General features: G+C 48.2%; 1 protein-coding gene across 2 annotated transcripts in view; it reads left to right on the plus strand.

Annotated features, from left to right (window-relative positions):
• FOXK1 (forkhead box K1) overlaps positions 1-17,524 on the plus strand; it is a 76,201-nt gene that overhangs the window by 30,565 nt on the left and 28,112 nt on the right. For both annotated transcript variants that reach the window (XM_083711466.1, XM_083711467.1), the window contains exon 2: positions 10,902-11,099. In XM_083711466.1, the coding sequence (XP_083567592.1) occupies positions 10,902-11,099 (198 nt within the window). The remainder of the gene's footprint in view (positions 1-10,901; positions 11,100-17,524) is intronic.

Genomic DNA, 17,524 nt, shown 5'->3' on the forward strand with positions numbered 1-17,524 from the left:
TTTTCAAAATGTAGTCCAGCCCCCACACAAGGTCTGAGGGACAGTGGACCGGCCCTCTGCTGAAAAAGTTTGCTGACCCCTGGTCCTCCTCCTTTTCTCTCTCTAATGGCACAAGAACATAGATTGCAATCAGGGTCTGCAATAACAGCTTCTGGCCTATTTTAATGAGAGACTCTTGAGATGGGCAGGGCATAAGTCATCATCAGCAACAACATTTGATTTGTGTGCCGCCTTCCCATAGCTGAAACTACAGTGGACCCTCCGGATACAAACTTAATTCGTCCCAGGGGGTCTGTACTTACCACGAAAAGTCCATATTCGGAGTCGCCACTTCTGCACGCACGCGGCACGATAGAGCACTTCTGCACATTTGCGTGCGTTGAAACCTGGAAGTATAAACTTCCGGGTTTGCCTCGTTTGTAACTCGAAATTATGTTACCCGAAGGTAGCATAATCCGAGGTACCACTGTACGCTCAAGGCGGCTTACAACATGACAAGATTTACAGAATTACAAACATAACAGAAGTCATAAACAATCAATCAAACACATCAAAAAGTACATAACAAGTGGAAACAATTTCCACATCAATTGTACATCAATTCCACATCAACTATGGATACAACAATAATATCAGTAACAGCAACAAGCTCTCTCAACCCCCCGGAAACAATACTCCAGCCTGAGAATCTGTTCAACAGGTTCAGGTTTTGTAGCTGGAGTCAGTCCACACTCCACTCTCCCAGGCCAGATGGGAAAGGGCTGGCAAGGCAGGGCGCAGGTCTTCCAGGGCTCACAGCCAAGATGGTCTCATTTAAAACAACGCAGATAAAAATTAAAAACAGTTTAAAAGCAGCTGCAGTCCTTGTGTAGCCTGTCAGGCCCCGTCCCAAGTTCAGTGGAAAGAGGCAAAAGCAGGGTCCTTCAGGCCCTCAGCAGGCAATAATAAGTTGTTGTTGTTGTTGTTGTTGTTGTTGTTGTTGTTGTTGTTGTTGTTGTTAGACCGCCAACTCCCATGAACTGCAGCCAGCACAACGCCACAAGCTAGGATCAATGGGAGTTGTGGCCCCAGACATCTGAAAGCGCAACAGGTTGTTGAAGTCCAGACTGAACACCCCACGGTTTGATTCTGCAAAGGCCTCTTGTAAATGTGCAAGCCTTGACTATTTATTTTCATCTGTTTGTTGGATTACTATCCCACCTTTTTCCTCCATGGATCTCAAGGTGGTGTACGTAGTCCCCCCCCCTTTTGATCCTACAACAACCCTGTGAGGTAGGTCAGGCTGAGAGACGGCGACTGGCCCCCCAGGTCGCCCGGTGAGCTTTGTGACTGAGTATAGGAATTGAAACCCGTCTCCCAGGTCGTAGTCTTGACACGCTTAACTGCTACGCCTTCCAGATCCCTGGGTGTCTTCTGGCCTTGGTTACACAAAAAGGCCCCTCTCAGCAAAACAGTACATTGTCACATTAATGGTTTTGCAGAATTCTGCATCCCAGTGGCTTTTCTGTATTTGCAGCCAATCATTTAAGCCTAAATGATCTGCTAGCAGACTTTGATCTTTCCAGGCTGTTTTTCTCCCGATTCCCCTGGATGTGTAATGTTGACATGCTTTGAGCAGCTTTTTGTACGTTTTTGCGGTGCGGAAAACTCTCGCGTTTGTTTCCTGACTCCCCATGCTGCCTGAAACCAGCTGGCGAAATGTTGACTTTCTCCAGCTTCCAACAATGACACCAACAGAACGTGAAGGCAAGGTTTATTGTACCCAGTGTTTGCAAAGCTGTGTGTCCACATGCAGATATCAACTGTGCTCTACCTTTGCAGGCAAAAAACAGGCATGCCCACTCCCAAATGATGATGATATATTATACCCCACCCATCTGGCTGGGTTTCCCCAGCCACTCTGGGCAGCTTCCAACAGGAGATTAAAAATACATTAAAACATCAGTCTTTAAAAAACCTCCCTAAACAACACTGCCTTCAGATGTCTTCTAAACGTCAGATAGTTGTTTATTTCCTTGATGGGAGGGCGTTCCACAGGGCAGGTGCCACCACCAAGAAGGCCCTCTGCCTGGTTCCCTGTAACCTCACTTCTCACAGAGAGGGAACCGCCAGAAGGCCCTGGGAGCTGGACCTCAGTGTCTGGGCTGAACGATGGGGGTGGAGACGGTCTATCAGGGGCTGGGCATTGCACATATGCCCTGACTGCCTCCTGTCAGGGATATTGCTAAGCTGAGAGGCAGCACCAGACCCCCAGGGTCACCCACGGAGCTTCATGGCCAAGTTGAGATTTGAACCCTGGTCTCTTCCAGGTCCTACAGGGCCTCTTGCAAGTATGAGGTGGTGTTCAGGGCACATAACGCTTGCCGTGTCTCCTCCTCTCCTGTGCTTACAATTTTTGGCCACACATAAGAGTGGGCAGACTGTCTTGCCAGAGTGGTGCACGCTCTAGTTATCTCTTGCTTGGACTACTGCCATGCGCTCTATGTAGGGCTACCTTTGAAGGGGACCTGGAAACTTCAACTAATCCAGAATTTGGCAGCTAGACTGGTGACTGGGAGTGGCCGCCGAGACCATATAACTTCGGTCCTGAAAGACCTACATTGACTCCCAGTACGTTTCCGAGCACAATTCAAAGTGTTGGTGCTGACCTTGAAAGCTCTAAACGGCCTCAGCCCAGCATACCTGAAGGAGCGTCTTCACCTCCATCGTTCTGCCCAGACACTGAGGTCCAGCGCCAAGGGCCTTCTGGCGGTTCCCTCCCTGCGAGAAATGAGGTTACAGGGAACCAGGCAAAGGGCCTTCTTGGTGGTGGCGCCCGCCCTGTGGAACACCCTCTCATCAGATGTCAAGGAAATAAACAACTATCTGACATTTAGGAGACATCTGAAGGCAGCCCTGTTTAGGGAAGTTTTTAATGTTTGATGTTTTATTGTGTTTTTCATGTTCTGTTGGAACATCATCATCATCATTATTACTATTACTATTATTGGCAGCGCCCTTGTGGGTGCACCCAGTATTCAAGGCCCAGCTTTGCGCGGTGCAGGCAATTCCTGAGTGTGCATTATGCTCGCAGCTTTGTGAATCTGGAGCCAACATCTGGCTTCTCCCTGTTGAGTCCCGGACAGGATTCGGGATGAATAAGCAACCTGCTCATTTGCAAAGAATTGCGCAACACGGTGCTTCCTAGAACAGCCCTGGCACCAGGATAGCGCCCTCTCCTGGAGCTCTCGCAGTCTGAATTTGGAGCAATTTGACTAACAAATACGAAGCAGAAACGAATGCATATATTCAGTCTTCGTTTGAATGGAGGAAGGAGTTGCCTCAGGGCTTTGCACACACACAAAAAGGCTGATTTATTCAGGAGGGATTCAGAGGGAGAGTGTGCCAAGGAGCTATTTTAATATGTCAAATCCTAGCTAACAAGCAAGAGTCCTGTTTAGCTGAATCCTTTGCACGTGTTGCCTGACCGCCGGCACCATTGTCGTGTTTGGCCACAAGGGCTTCCTTTCAGCTTTGCTATTTTTGGTCCTTTTGGGGGCCTGGCAGAGAGGATCGTGCCAGCCCTGAGCGCTTTCTAGGCTTAGCATCGCTCCAAGAGCCCAAATGTATTTTTTGCCAGATGGAGCAAAAATGTTTTAACTGGAATGCAAAAGAGGGGAGGGGGGAGCAAGCAAACGGCTTTGCACTTTGCTGTGGGGAGGGGTGTTTGGGGGTCCCCCTCCTTCCCCTTCAGGCTTAGACGAGACTTGGGTGTCATGTGCTGTTATCAAGGCCACAGACATCTTAAAAAGCAGATACATCACCTTGCTGACAAAGGTCCGTACACTTAAAGCCATGGTTTCCCCAGTAGTGATGTATGGAAGTGAGAGCTGGACCATAAAGAAGGCTGATCACCGAAGAATTGATGCTTTTGAATTATGGTGCTGGAGGAGACTCTTGAGAGTCCCATGGACTGCAAGAAGATCAAACCTCTCCATTCTTAAGAAAATCATCCCCGAGTGCTCACTGGAAGGACAGATCATGAAGCTGGGGCTCCAATACTTTGGCCACCTCGTGAGAAGAGAAGACTCCCTGGAAAAGGCCCTGATGTTGGGAAAGATGGAGGGCGCAAGGAGAAGGGGACGACAGAGGACGAGATGGTGGGACAGTGTTCTTGAAGCTACAAACATAAGTCTGACCAAACTGCAGGAGGCAGTGGAAGACAGGAGTGCCTGGCGTGCTCTGGTCCAGGGGGTCACGTAGAGTCAGATACGACTGAACAACTAAACAACAACAAGGCCGGCCCTGATCTGTTTGCTGGAGGCATGGAACATGCACAGCTCGCTTCCTGTAATATTAAAACTCAGTGTGATTAACGACAGAAGCAAATCGGTGAGGTGGTCTATTGTGAAATTTGGGGGACCTCACTTTGCTGCATATCTCAGTCTTCTGGAAGCTGGGGGTAATGATGGGGTCTTCAGGTCCCCGCCCCTTGAAATCAGCACCAAGCTCCTAATGGTTGCCTAACTGCTAACACCAAATAGGCCAGTACAGTTGTACGCCTCGGTTCTCGAACATAATTCGTTCCGGAAGTTCGTCCGACTCCCGAAAACGTTCGAAAACCAAGGCACGGCTCCCGATTGGCTGCAGGAGCTTCCTGCTCTCAATCAGAAGCTGCTTTGGATGTTCGGCTTCCGAAAAACAATCGCAAATCAGAAATCTCACTTCCGGGTTTGCAGCGTTCAGGAGCCAAAACGTACAAGTACCAAGGCGTTCTAGAACCAAGGTACGACTGTAAAAGGAATTTGTACCCTTTGCTTCTTTGGTGTATTGATTGATTGATTTAAAAGCATTTATATACCATTTAATATTTCAAGGATCTTTCAGCAGGACCAAACCCAATATTTATTTTCTTAGATTAATGTTCCACCGGGGGGGGGGGGGTTGGGGGTTGAGGTAAAATGATAGTCCCACTCACGAGTAGACTAACGGAAATGGGTGGATTTAAGTCGGTTGCAGTATCCATCAGTTCTGTATCCATATTATTGTTATTTATAGCTTGCCCATCTGGCTGGGATGCCTGGTTTGCCCTGGTCCTCACTCTGCAAAATAAGGTGGCTCTTGAGAAGGATCTTAAAGAAAGCTGCCTCAGATGTCTGGTAGTTGTTTTTCTCTTTGACATCTGACGGGAGGGCGTTCCACAGGGCGGGCGCCACCACCGAGAAGGCCCTATGCCTGGTCCCCTGTAGCTTTGCTTCTCGCAGGGAGGGAACTGCCAGAAGGCTCTCGGCACTGGACTTCAGTAAAGCAACTTGCACAGCAGATTGTGTGGGATAAACCTGAGCGGAAGGGGGGAGGTGTCCTGCAACGTGAACGCCCAGAGACAGTTAGCAAAGGGGCACAGCCATTTGTAGAAAGGGGGGGGGGAACCCAGCGTGAGCCCAGCCAGGATTATTGTGTCAAGAGAACAACCACTGCTGCGCAGGGCCACCTTCCAAACTGGCCTCTGGATCTTTCAAGCGTGTAAACAAGCTCCGATAGTGCAAATATTTTCAGGGATTGAGCAATGCAAGATGTCTCCAGAATTTACAGTTCCGCGGTGATTTATGGAAGCCTTCCTATTTATACGGCCTTGTTTACAGCGCCTATCGCCCGGCGAACTGTGAAAAGGTGTTCTTTTAAAAAAGGAAGCCTGGGGCAGAGGAGAGGCCGCAAGTCTTATTTCTCCCTCTGTTGATTTGTTTGCAGTTTGCTTATTCTTTTCCCACAGCCCATACACTTCTCTTAATTTTTTTTTTTTTTAATGCCTCTATTTCTCCCGTCTTCTCTGATCTCTGGCTTTCAAACGCTGCTATTCTTTCTCTTTACAGCCTCGTGTTATTCATGCATTCTTGGCAGCTGCTGTTGAATTTCGGATGTTTTACAGAAGGGATTCACAAAGGAATCCTTTTCTTTCTTTCTGCTATTCTCCTTTACTATTGTTATTAGGAACAGGGTTTGTTTGTTTGTTTGTCTGTTTGTTCGTTACCCCCCTCCACTGCAGCAGTTGAAAACGAACGACGTTTTTTGGGTGAACATGCATTCTTTTGAAATTAAGGGGGAAGGACAGCAAAGTAATTGCATTTTTTAAAAATAATTTTAAAAATTCCATTAGCCTCAACTGTTTATTATGACGCTCTTCAAGTTTTAGGCGTGTATTAATCTTCTGTGAGCTTTAAAATTTTGGATGTTGAGGGTAGAGTGGTATTTTCGACCGGCCCGTACCCTGCAATCTTCATCTGAGGCCCTTCTTTGGGTGCCTGCCCCACGAGAGGTGTGGAGGGTGGCAACATGAGAATGGGGCCTTTTCTGCAGTGGCTCCCCATTTGTGGAGCAACCCCATTAAGGAAAGAGGGGGGGATTGCTTAGAGTTGTTGAGCTTTTGGGGGGGGGGGTTGCTGACAATGACCCGCCTGACTGCCCCTGCCAATCGCACGCCTTGCCGAAGCCACCAGTCGTCTGCCCGCCAGCAGCCACCAGCAGCCGCAGCCAATCACCAGCAGGCCTTGCCGCAGCCACCAATCTCCCCCCTACAAATCGCCGCTGACAATCTCCTGCTTGCCGCTGCCACCAATCGCCCATCCCCCCCTCTGCACTATCTGTGTATAAGATGACCCACCCAATTTTCAACATTTTTAAAAAATTAAAAAATTGTCCTATGCACGGAAAAATACGGTAACTTATTTTTTGAATTTATATCCTCCACTTCCTCCTGAAGGAGCCCACGGTGGCAGAGTTGAGTGGGCGTGCCTGTTCAAGAGTTTTAATTTGCTTTTCCCCCATTTGGAAACATTATTCTTAAGTGCCAGAATGAGAGTGCTTCACAGAAAACAACGGTGAGCCCAAGAAACGGGAGTTTTGCTCTTGGCGCTTCCACTCTCAACAGCAACTTCTCCTTCCACCCCAGAGCATCTGTCTGAGCTGGAATTGCGATCTCACATCTTTTTAAGAGGCTGTTGTTAAGAGAGACGTAGAGAGGTAGCAATAACCTTGGCAATGCGCTGCCAGCCGTCTTGGCAGCGAGAAAAATGCGCCTGCCGAAAATTGACTTGTATGCTACAATGTCCATCATAACGGCCCGTCCTTATAGCACGTTTGAGGTCTGTGTGGCCGGTTGCCATCAGACATAACTGCTGGCTGGGAGAATGTCCGCCGAAATGGTGTAGCCTTGCCTGGAGCAAAAAGCAGGTGGAGTGTTTGGGTTTGGTGGGGAATGCAGGTTATGCGAGGGGATTTCACAGAGCGCTGATGTATTGATCCCAAGGTGCCCGGCGGAGGCTGCGAAAACTCGCCGAGCTCGTTCCTGCTTTGCTGCTGGAAAATGCCGAGAAAAGGGTTCAAGCGAGTGCAGGGTTCTTTAGCTTCTTCCTCCAACTGCAGAGGCAAACCTGGGCTGCTTGCTGATGGCGTGGAACAAACAGTTCCATTGTCGCTTGTCATATTGTGAGACAGTCCAGCACAAAGTGGGGAGGGGGGACTTATTTTATCACACAAAGCAATGGCTGAGTTTTACAGGCTCAGACCCAGAGCCTGCGACGACACTCAGCACGGACGATAAAGCTTTCGCGTTCTTGGAAGAAGGCTGCGGAGCGAATAAAAAGCTTAGAAACGGTGAGCAGCAATTCAGCAAAAGCTTGTAGGTCAAACTCGGCTGCGGCGTGTTGAGCTTTCCGCCGCCTGCTCCCATTTTTGCAGGGCTTGCCCCCGGGAGCCCGGCCTTCTCATTCCCCCAGCCATATGAGTGGCGCTAACAGCAATTCCTGCCCGTGAGTCCGAAAGCCCCTGGCAAATTTTCTGCGGAGGGCAAGGGAGCTCATCTCAGAAGGATAGATGGAGAGCAGCCAGGCAGTGACTGAGGAAGTTTATTTTCCATTTCATGGGCCCTTTCCTTGATGTGATTTCGGGGCACGATAAAACTCTTGCCATGCTCGGCTCCCGAGCTGCTGAGCAAGCTTCTTCGAGACAAATTAGGGAGCCGGGGTTCGTTTTGCAGAACGATGGCTATGCAGTGGGGTCAGAGGAGAATGGTTCCTCTACTAATTGCTGTGCCATGCTGGGTGGAGGGTGTGCCTACTGGCAATTCCTTGCTTGTGAGAGCGGGTGGAGCTCCTCTGGCTATTCCACCGCTGTACGGAGAACAGTGGTACCTTGGTTCTCAAACTTAATCCATTCTGGAAGTCCGTTCCAAAACCAAAGCGTTCCAAAACGAAGGTGTGCTTCCCCAGAGAAAGTAATGCAAAACGGATTAATCCGTTCCAGATTTAAAAACAACAACCCCTGAAACAGCAATTTAACATGGATTTTATAGTACTATCTAGCAAGACCATGGATCCATAAAATGAAAGCAATAAACAATGCACCGCAGTCACACAGTCAAAATATCAGTAGCTGAACTGGGTTCCACACAGTCATAAAAACAAAATAAATAGCAAAAACAGACAGACCTCAGTGTAACACTCAAAACAGAAGTGTGGCACTCAAATCGGAAGTGTAAAACTCAAAACAGAGCACATTCGGCTTCCAAAAAACGTTTGCAAACCGGAACACTTACTTCTGGGTTTGCAGTGTTTGGGTTCCAATTTGTTTGAGTTCCAAGGCATTTGAGAACCAAGGTACCACTGTACAGAGGAGAAGATGCATCTGTGACTTCTGAGTTCTTGCGGCCAAGGCAGCTGCCTTCAGGACGGGTTGCTTTGGCCTGGCCGACCCACCCACCCGGGGAACTCAGCACCAGTGACGCTCCAGCAGCGGTTTGCAAAGGGGGCACCTTTGCAGATGCGTTTTGGGGTCCTGATGTGCGAATGGAGCACATCTCATCGCTGCAGGGGGGCTGCCCAGCCCAGCCCAGGTGATCATGCAGAAGGCTTCCCTTGCAGTTGGGACCTTGCAGTCGACATGAGCAAAGCAACCTGCACAAGGCATGAGGAGGAAAACCCTTTTGTTTTGGTGTGTTTCATTAGGGCACGGGCCCTGGCTTGGTGGTGGTGGTAGTGGGGTTATTGCGTTGTTTTTATTTTGACTATATATTTTGTGGTTTTATATTTTGATTTTATGCTGCGAACTGCCCTGAGACCTCAGGGTATAGGACAGTATATAAATTTAATAAATTTATTACAGTGGACGTTTGGGTGGCGAACGTGATCCGTGCTGGAAGCACGTTTGCAACCCACAGCATTTGCGAACAGCAGCACTGCGTCTGCACACGTGCGGGTTGTGATTTGGTGCTTCTGTGCATGCGCAAAGCGCAATTTAGTGCTTCTGTGCATGCACAAGCACTGAAACCTGGAAATAACCCATTCTGGTACTTCCGGGTTTGGCGCGGTGCACAACCTAAAATCGTGCCACCCGAAACGTCTGTAACCCAAGGTATGACTGTGGTGGTGATGATGATGATGATGATGATGATACAGTGGTGCCTCGCAATACGAAATTAATTCGTTCCGCGAGTTTTTTCGTCTTGCGATTTTTTCGTCTTGTGAAGCACGGACTTTGGAAAAGCTTCAAAAATCACCAAAGTCTTCAAAAACCTCAAAAAAGGCTACCACACCGCGTGCTATGAGTTGCTCCTCGAAGTGAATGCACGGTTTTAAGAAAAAGGAAACAAACTTGCAAGACGTTTCTGTCTTGCGAAGCAAGCCCATAGGGAAATCCGTCTGGCGAAGCAACTCAAAAAACGAAAAACTCTTTCATTTTGCGAGTTTTTCGCCTTTCGAGGCATTCGTCTTGCGAGGTACCACTGTAGTAGTAATAATAATAATAATAATAATAATAATAATAATAATAATAATAATCGTGCCACCTTCTGCTTTGCTCGCAGAAGGTCTCAAATTTGTTCATCGGCACCTGCAGGTCGGGCTGGGAAAGACCCCCGCTTGAGCCCCTGGAGAGATGCTGTTAGTTGGCGTGATTATAGATTATAGGGTGGCACCAGTATTTGGAATTTCCCAGGCACGTTTTCCTACCGGCACGGGTCCAGCTGCAACTGCGTGGAGATTTCTGGGCGCCAGGTTTGTGCCCCTCCGTTTAGAAACCCCTGACTTAGTCCATAGTTAATAACATTTCCGTTTTTCCACAGTGCGTGTTTCTCCTTGCGTACAAGTGAATTGTTGTAAGAACGAGCGATGGTCAAGCAATGTAGTTTAAATTGTAGAATCGCAGAAATATAGTGTTGGAAGGGATCCTGGGGGACATCTAGTCTAACCACCCTGAGATCTACGGGTATAGGGTGGTATACAAATTGCATAAATAAATACCATATTTTTCGCTCTATAAGACGCACTAGACCACAAGACGCACCTAGTTTTTGGAGGAGGAAAACAAGAAGAAAAAAAATTCTGAATCTCAGAAGCCAGAACAGCAAGAGGGATCAATGCACAGTGAAAGCAGCAATCCCTCTTGCTGTTCTGGCTTCTGGGATAGCTGCGCAGCCTGCATTCACTCCATAAAATGCACACACATTTCCCCTTACTTTTTAGGAGGGAAAAAGTGAGTCTTATAGAGCAAAAAATACAGTACCCACTCACCCACCCCCGGGCAAATAGGCATTCTGTTGTGGCGACCTTGATTTAACTTGCCGTTTGGTGCCCAGCTGATATATCTTGAATTTCTAACCCTGCCATGCAGATGGTCCTAAACTACATCTCCCAAATTCCCTGACAGTTAGCCATGCTGGCTGGCGCTAATGGGAGTTGTAGCCTCTGACAGCCCTCCTGCAACAGGGAGTTCCATAGTTTATGTGTTGTGTGCAGAAGGACTTTCTTTTCTGCGGGACTTAGAAAACCAGCCATTTTGACTCTCTCCTCGCTGCGTGTCTCGAACCATTGGCCCTTAATGTTTTGCAGGCCGTTTGACTCTTTTTTCTCCCTCTCCTTCCTCTTCCCCAGGTGTACTATTCGATTTCCCAGCACAATCATCAAGATCCAGTTCACGTCGCTCTACCACAGAGAGGAGGCGAAGGAAGCAGCCTCGTCGCCTCCACTTCGGCCGCTCTACCCCCAGATATCGCCGCTTAAGATCCACATTCCGGAGCCGGACCTCCGGAGCCTGGTCAGCCCCCTGCCCTCTCCCACCGGCACGATCAGGTAAGGAGGAGCTTTGCTATTCCGCACCAAATCGCCATTGCGGGACCAGTTTGAGGGCGCTTCCCCCCCCAAAAAAGGAGCCCATCAGTCTATGCTTACATGTATGATGCGCAAAGCGAGAGAAAGGCCTGTCGTTTTGGTGGGTCAGGGCAATGAAGAGGCGGCTAGTGCTGCAGAGACTTTAAGCAAGCAGCGCAAATGCTGCTCCTTTATTATTACAATGGTCCCTTAGTTCTCAAACTTTAATCCATTCCGGAAGTCCGTTCCAAAATCAAAGCGTTCCAAAACCAAGGCGCGCTTTCCCATAGAAGGTAATGCAAAACGAATTAATCATTCCAGACTTTAAGAAAAACAACCCCTAAAATAGCAATTTAACATGAATTTTACTACCTAACGAGACCACTGATCCATAAAATGAAAGCAATATTCAATGTACTGTATTACAAAATAAATAAGACAGTATTGCAGATGATAAAAATGAAATTTATTATTTTTTCTTACCTGTACTGATGATAGTCATTGTTTGGATGGGGGGCTTTTATCCATTTCCGCAGTCACACAATCAATCAATCAGTAGCTGAACTGGCTTCCACACAGTCACAAAAACAAATGAACCGAAAAAGCCTTGAAAACAAAAACGCAAATTAAAAAGCAGAAGCACCAAACTTAATCTGTTCCAGAAGTCCGTTTGACTACCGAAATGTTCGAAAACCAAGGTGCAGCTTCTGTTTGGTGCAAGCACCCCGGAAACAATAACCGACAGCCACATCAGACGTTCAGCTTCCGAAAAACATTTGAAAACTAGATCACTTACTTCCAGGTTTTCGGCGTTTGAGAACCAAGGCATTTGAGAACCAGGGTACCTCAGTATTTATTAATTCTACATGTCACCCTTCGTCAAAAGATCATGGGGCAGTTCGCAGAATACAACACAAAAGTAAAATTTGCCTTGGCACGCCTTTTAGAGGACGTCACGCTGGGCCTCCTGTCCCTTTCGCCCAAATGGGGATACCATTGCAATGATGGCTAAAATTGCCCCTGCTAACTCCAGCGATGGGGGGGGGGCAGGTTTTGCCACCCCAAACTAAATGGGCTCTATCACGAAACACGGCCAAGTTACGCTTCTCCCGGCTCGTGCTAGAGCAGGGCTTCTCCACCCTGGTGTGGCAGGAGAGGATGGGAAATGTGGCAGGAATATTCGAGGACAATATTCAGTATTATATTTTCTTGTGTAGCTGCATTGTTTCATACTTACTAGATTCCCCATGATCATATTAGAAAGTCTTCCGTGTTCTAAACCAAGCACTGCTAGGAGCTGCTGCTTTTTGTGATTTCATGTCTATTAAAAAATGAGTGTGGCACGAGCAAATTTTTGTTCTGCAAGTACGGCTCAGAGAAAAAAAAAATTGAGAACCGCTATGTAAAATTCGTTGCAAGACTGGCTCTCGTATAGAAGATGCCTGAGTTAAGTTAGGTTTGTTTCTTTGTGTCATAAAACATGTGCACTGCTTGTTTGTTTTAACAAAAAACCTCAAAGCAGTTTGCAAAAAGAGAAATGGAGAAAAAATGGCAACAATATCAAAGTGTACAAAAAGTTACAGTACCGAAACAAATTAAAATTTACACCAACTTTCTTCACGACGACTCTGGTTGTGTGGAAACCAAGGCACCTGGTGGAGGCAGAAGAAGTGATTTGTTATGATGCATATTTTGTGAAACTCTGTGCCAATTGAGCAGCAAGCAAAGTATACATAACATTACCCTGTCTGCTTTGCTGGCATCTTGATGGAACCAAGTTGTTAATGGATTACTTTTATGTTTTGTTTCTAAACCGCTCCTTCTTTGCACAGGAGCGTGTTTTTGCTCTGAGTCCGCCCATGAAGACGGCTATACATCAAATTCTGCTTTCTATCAAACTTTGCTTTCTAGCCATTTGCCCTGGTGTGGGGCTGGGTTTTCCAGGATTGCTAGGAAACGGGGGCTCCTCTGCTACCCAGTAGCCATGCCCAGTGGTGATTTTCAGACCGGGCAGTACAGTGGTACCTTGGTTTACGAACTTAATCCATTCCGGAAGTCTGTTCTTAAACCAAAGCATTCTGAAACCATTCCCATAGCAGCGGGGGACTCAATTTGCACATGAAACACACTCAGCAGGAAGCAGAACATGTTCTGCTTCCAAGGCAAAGTTCACAAACCAAAACACCTACGTCTGGGTTTGCAGCATTCCTAATCCAAATTGTTCGTAAACTAAGCTGTTCTTAAACCAAGGTACCACTGTGTTTTGTGTTGCGGTACTGTGAGAACGCAGTGATTCTGTTGGACCTGAGTTCCAATCCTCACAGAACCATGACTCTTGCTGAATTGCTGCCGGAATTCTTGCGAAGCTAAACTGGACCGACTCCTTGTTCTCTGCTCCGGCTGCCTTGAAGGGGGGGGGGGATGTTGCAAAGTCGAGAAGGCGACTTGCTTGTTCACATTGAACCGTGGTTTGTTCTAATCAGCGGTTTAATGTGACTCTGTTCAGGGAGCTCTCGCCATGGGCTCCCATGAAGAGAACCATCCGTCAGCCTGAGAGGAGTCTTGACGTTTAATACTTTGAACCATTTATTTGTTTTATTGCATTTTGAGTTGTAACCTGCCCTGAGCGCCTCGGCCAAACGGGAGAATATAAATGCATCAAATGAGATAAAGGGGGGCAGCGAGACTTGGCACCCACCTTTGTCTCCCTCCTGTGCAACGGTTGGAGTCACAGGGGCCCTTGAGTCTGCCAGGGAGCAGTCTTAGAAACTCCCTTGGCGCCAGGTGCGTGTTGCAAGTGGTGCGGGACCAATTGCGACCACGTGGAGATTTCTGGACTCCAGGTTGGCACCTGACATCTTCATCTGGCTGGCCCCTCCAGCTTTCTGAAGCAGGTCAGCAGAATAGCTTATTTTTCACCCTTATATCCCACTTTTTCCTCCAAGGAGGAAGAGGGAGAGGCAGTGGTGGTGGGCTCATTGCTTGCCCTGGCAGGAGACATCTCCCTGCGTTTTCCTGCCCCTTCCTTTGGTGGTTGGAAGAGAAGCAGTCCCAAAGTGCCCTCCGTCACTCCGTTCCAAAGCTTGCATGTGTGAATTTTTTATTTTTATTTCGGTCACAGACCAGTTCCAGCCCACATACAATATCAAGGAAGTCATAAAACACGATAGGGATACATTTGAATTTGCAGTTAGGTATAACAGGAACAATACAGATATAGCAACAGTTAAATATATATATATATATATATATATATATATATATATATATATATACCGTAAATTAAAACTTAGTCACTAACATATAACCTAAAATTATCATTTAAGCAGGCCTTAATCGTTAGGATAGCACAGCTTGTTCCCTAAGTTTTATGGCAATCGCACAGAATTTGGCTACCCTTAACCCTTGTCCTCTACAAGGACTCCGTTCCAAAGCTTGCATGTGTGAAAACAGGAGAAACGCTGGGCAGCAACTTCTGTTTTCACAAACAGCCTTTGCGGTTTCGTCACCTGACACCCTCCCTCTCTCCGACAAAGAACCACACCTTGGGGATTGGTTTCCAGGTTGCCGCTTTGAGGGAGGGGGCAAAGCTACCCAGCGCATAACCTGCATATTTTTTAATGCTGCCCCACTCATAGAATTGAAAGGGACCCCGAGATCATAATATCTCCTCCTCTTCCCTGCCCCCCTTTGAAGTCAATAGCCCGGCTTCTCCCACTGAGCCCTGCAAGAAAAGGGCTGTGAGATGCTCAGTGCTTTTAACATCTGCTGGGGCTTCAGCATAAAGCAAATCTATCTGAGCTTCTTGGGGGAAAAGCCCGCAGAAGCCTTTCTTGAGGTTTCCTTCTTTTGCTCAACCTTTTCGTTCTTGTTTACAAACATCCCATTTCTGTTAACACCTTTCGAGGTTTCCTCTAAACTGCTTTTCTTCTTCCGGATATGAACGAGATCGGCCGCCTTCAGTATACAGTGGTACCTCAGGTTACATATGCCTCAGGTTACATACGCTTCAGGTTACAGACTCCGCTAACCTAGAAATAGTGCTTCAGGTTAAGAACTTTGCTTCAGGATGAGAACAGAAATCGTGCTCCAGCGGCAGCAGGAGGCCCCATTGGCTAAAGTGGTACCTCAGGTGAAGAACAGTTTCAGGATAAGTACAGACCTCCGGAACACATTAAGTACTTAACCCGAGGTACCACTGTATTTGAATAATAATAATGTGCTTTTCGTGCATTAAAGGCAAGCAGGCGGCTGTCTTGCATGCAGAACGCCCCAGGCTCTGGCCCTGCAGGTGCTGCAAGGCTGAGACACATTCTTCCTCTTCGGAACTGGTCAAGAGCCACGCCGGCCAGTGCACCCTGCACTGAGCTGCCTGGGCCACTCGCCTTGACTCTGTGGAAGGCAGCTTCCTAGTCAACCATCGGTCAGCCTGAGCTACCTTGCAGGGCTGTTTTGAGAGGACAAAACAAGGGGGAAGAAGCTCTTTGGAAGTAGTACAGTACAAGTTCCATGCCTATGGGAGCCCAAAGCAGGAAACCCCATCAGAGCACTCCTGACATATGGTTGTCAAGCCTCTGCTTAAAGACCTCCAAAGAAGGAGACTCCACCACACTCCTTGGCAGCAAATTCCACTGTCGAACAGCTCTTACTGTCAGGAAGTTCTTCCTAATGTTTAGGTGGAATCTTCTTTCTTGTAGTTTGGATCCATTGCTCCGTGTCCGCTTCTCTGGAGCAGCAGAAAACAACCTTTCTCCCTCCTCTATGTGACAGGTCTCTTCGCATAGCACATTTTTTAACTTGCAGGATCTGCTCCCGCGAGCTCCGGTGATTGACGGCTGTGGGTTAGGCAGATTCGTGCGGTCGATAGCAGAACCATTCAGCTGCCATGAGCTCAGTGGAGCCTCCACGCCCAGAGGCAGCTTACCCCTGTGTCGCAGGTAAAGGTAAAGGGACCATTAGGTCCAGTCATGGCCGACTCTAAGGTTTGCTGCGCTCATCTCGCTTTATTGGCCGAGGGAGCTGGCGTACAGCTTCCGGGTCATGTGGCCAGCATGACTAAGCCGCTTCTGGCGAACCAGAGCAGCGCACGGAAACGCCGTTTGCCTTCCCACCGGAGCCGTACCTATTTATCTACTTGCACTTTGACGTGCTTTTGAACTGCTAGGTTGGCAGGAGCAGGGACTGAGCAACGGGAGCTCACCCCGTCACAGAGATTCGAACCACCGACCTTCTGATTGGTTTAACCCACAGCACCACGCGTGTCTCTAGGCTCAGATTGTATCTATCTGTAAATAAACCATATATCCTAAAGACACCACAGTCTCCACTGACCTTCCTTCCAAGGAAGGTAAAAAGTGTAAAGGACACCTGGATGATTATGTCCACTCAAAGGTGACTATGGGGTTGCAGCGCTCATCTCGCTTTTCGGCCGAGGGAGCTGGTGTTTGTCCACAGACAGCTTTCTGGGTCATGTGGCCAGCATGACTAAGCCACGTCTAGCAAACCAGAGCAGCGCATGGAAACACAATTTACCTTCCCGCCAGAGCGGTACCTATTTATCTACTTGCACTTTGATGTGCTTTCGAACTGCTAGGTTGGCAGGAGCAGGGACCGAACAATGGGAGCTCACTCCATCACGGGGATTCGAACCGCCGACCTTCTGATGGGCAAGTCCTAGGCTCTGTGGTTTAACCCACAGCACCTCCCGTGTTGCAGGAACCTGGAGCTAAAAAAACAAAAACAGGAACAGTGCCCGCTTAGCAGTTTTCCAGGTTGCTTCCAGCTGGCCGGCTGTCGGAATCGCAGCCCCTGTCCAGTGGCAACACTCCCCCCCCCCCCGCCCATTGACCCTCTGCAAGAAAATTGGCCTTTTTTGAAATGTGGTTCTTTGGGGTTGGCTGCTTTTGTGGGAGCAACTTCTCCTCCTTGTCTTCTAGGAATGTCAGCAATCCTTCTGTGAAAGCGAGGTGGGTGGGGACTCCCAGCCCTTCCTCCCCACCCCTCCCTTGGGAGTCTGATCTCATCAGCTCAGCTTTCTCCCCCCGCCCCCCCCCCCTTCTTGCTTTGGTAGCTGTTTCACTTGCCTAATTTGGTGTGCCTTTGCCTTGCCGTGCCCTGATTGGCCATCCGGGGAAGGGAAGGGAAGGGGGGGCACTTTTTGCAGATCCTAAGTTTACTTTCCCTTCTGGAAACCGGAGCCTCGGCTGGCCTCTCCCCTTCCTATTCCTCCCCACACTTAAGGGGCAGGGCTTTCTAACTGCAAGGGAACAGAAACCAGAGGCAGCCTGGCAGCGCCCAGCAAACGATCCCTTGACCCCTTCTGCCTCTTGCCCGCCTCTCTGTTTACTTCCCAGAAATCTCCCCTCCTCTTTGCAAAAAGAACCTCTTCCGTTTCTTTTTTCTCTCCC

This window comes from Podarcis gaigeae (assembly GCF_964106915.1).
Source record: "Podarcis gaigeae genome assembly, chromosome: 14".
In the NCBI taxonomy this organism is placed as follows: Eukaryota; Metazoa; Chordata; class Lepidosauria; order Squamata; family Lacertidae; genus Podarcis; species Podarcis gaigeae.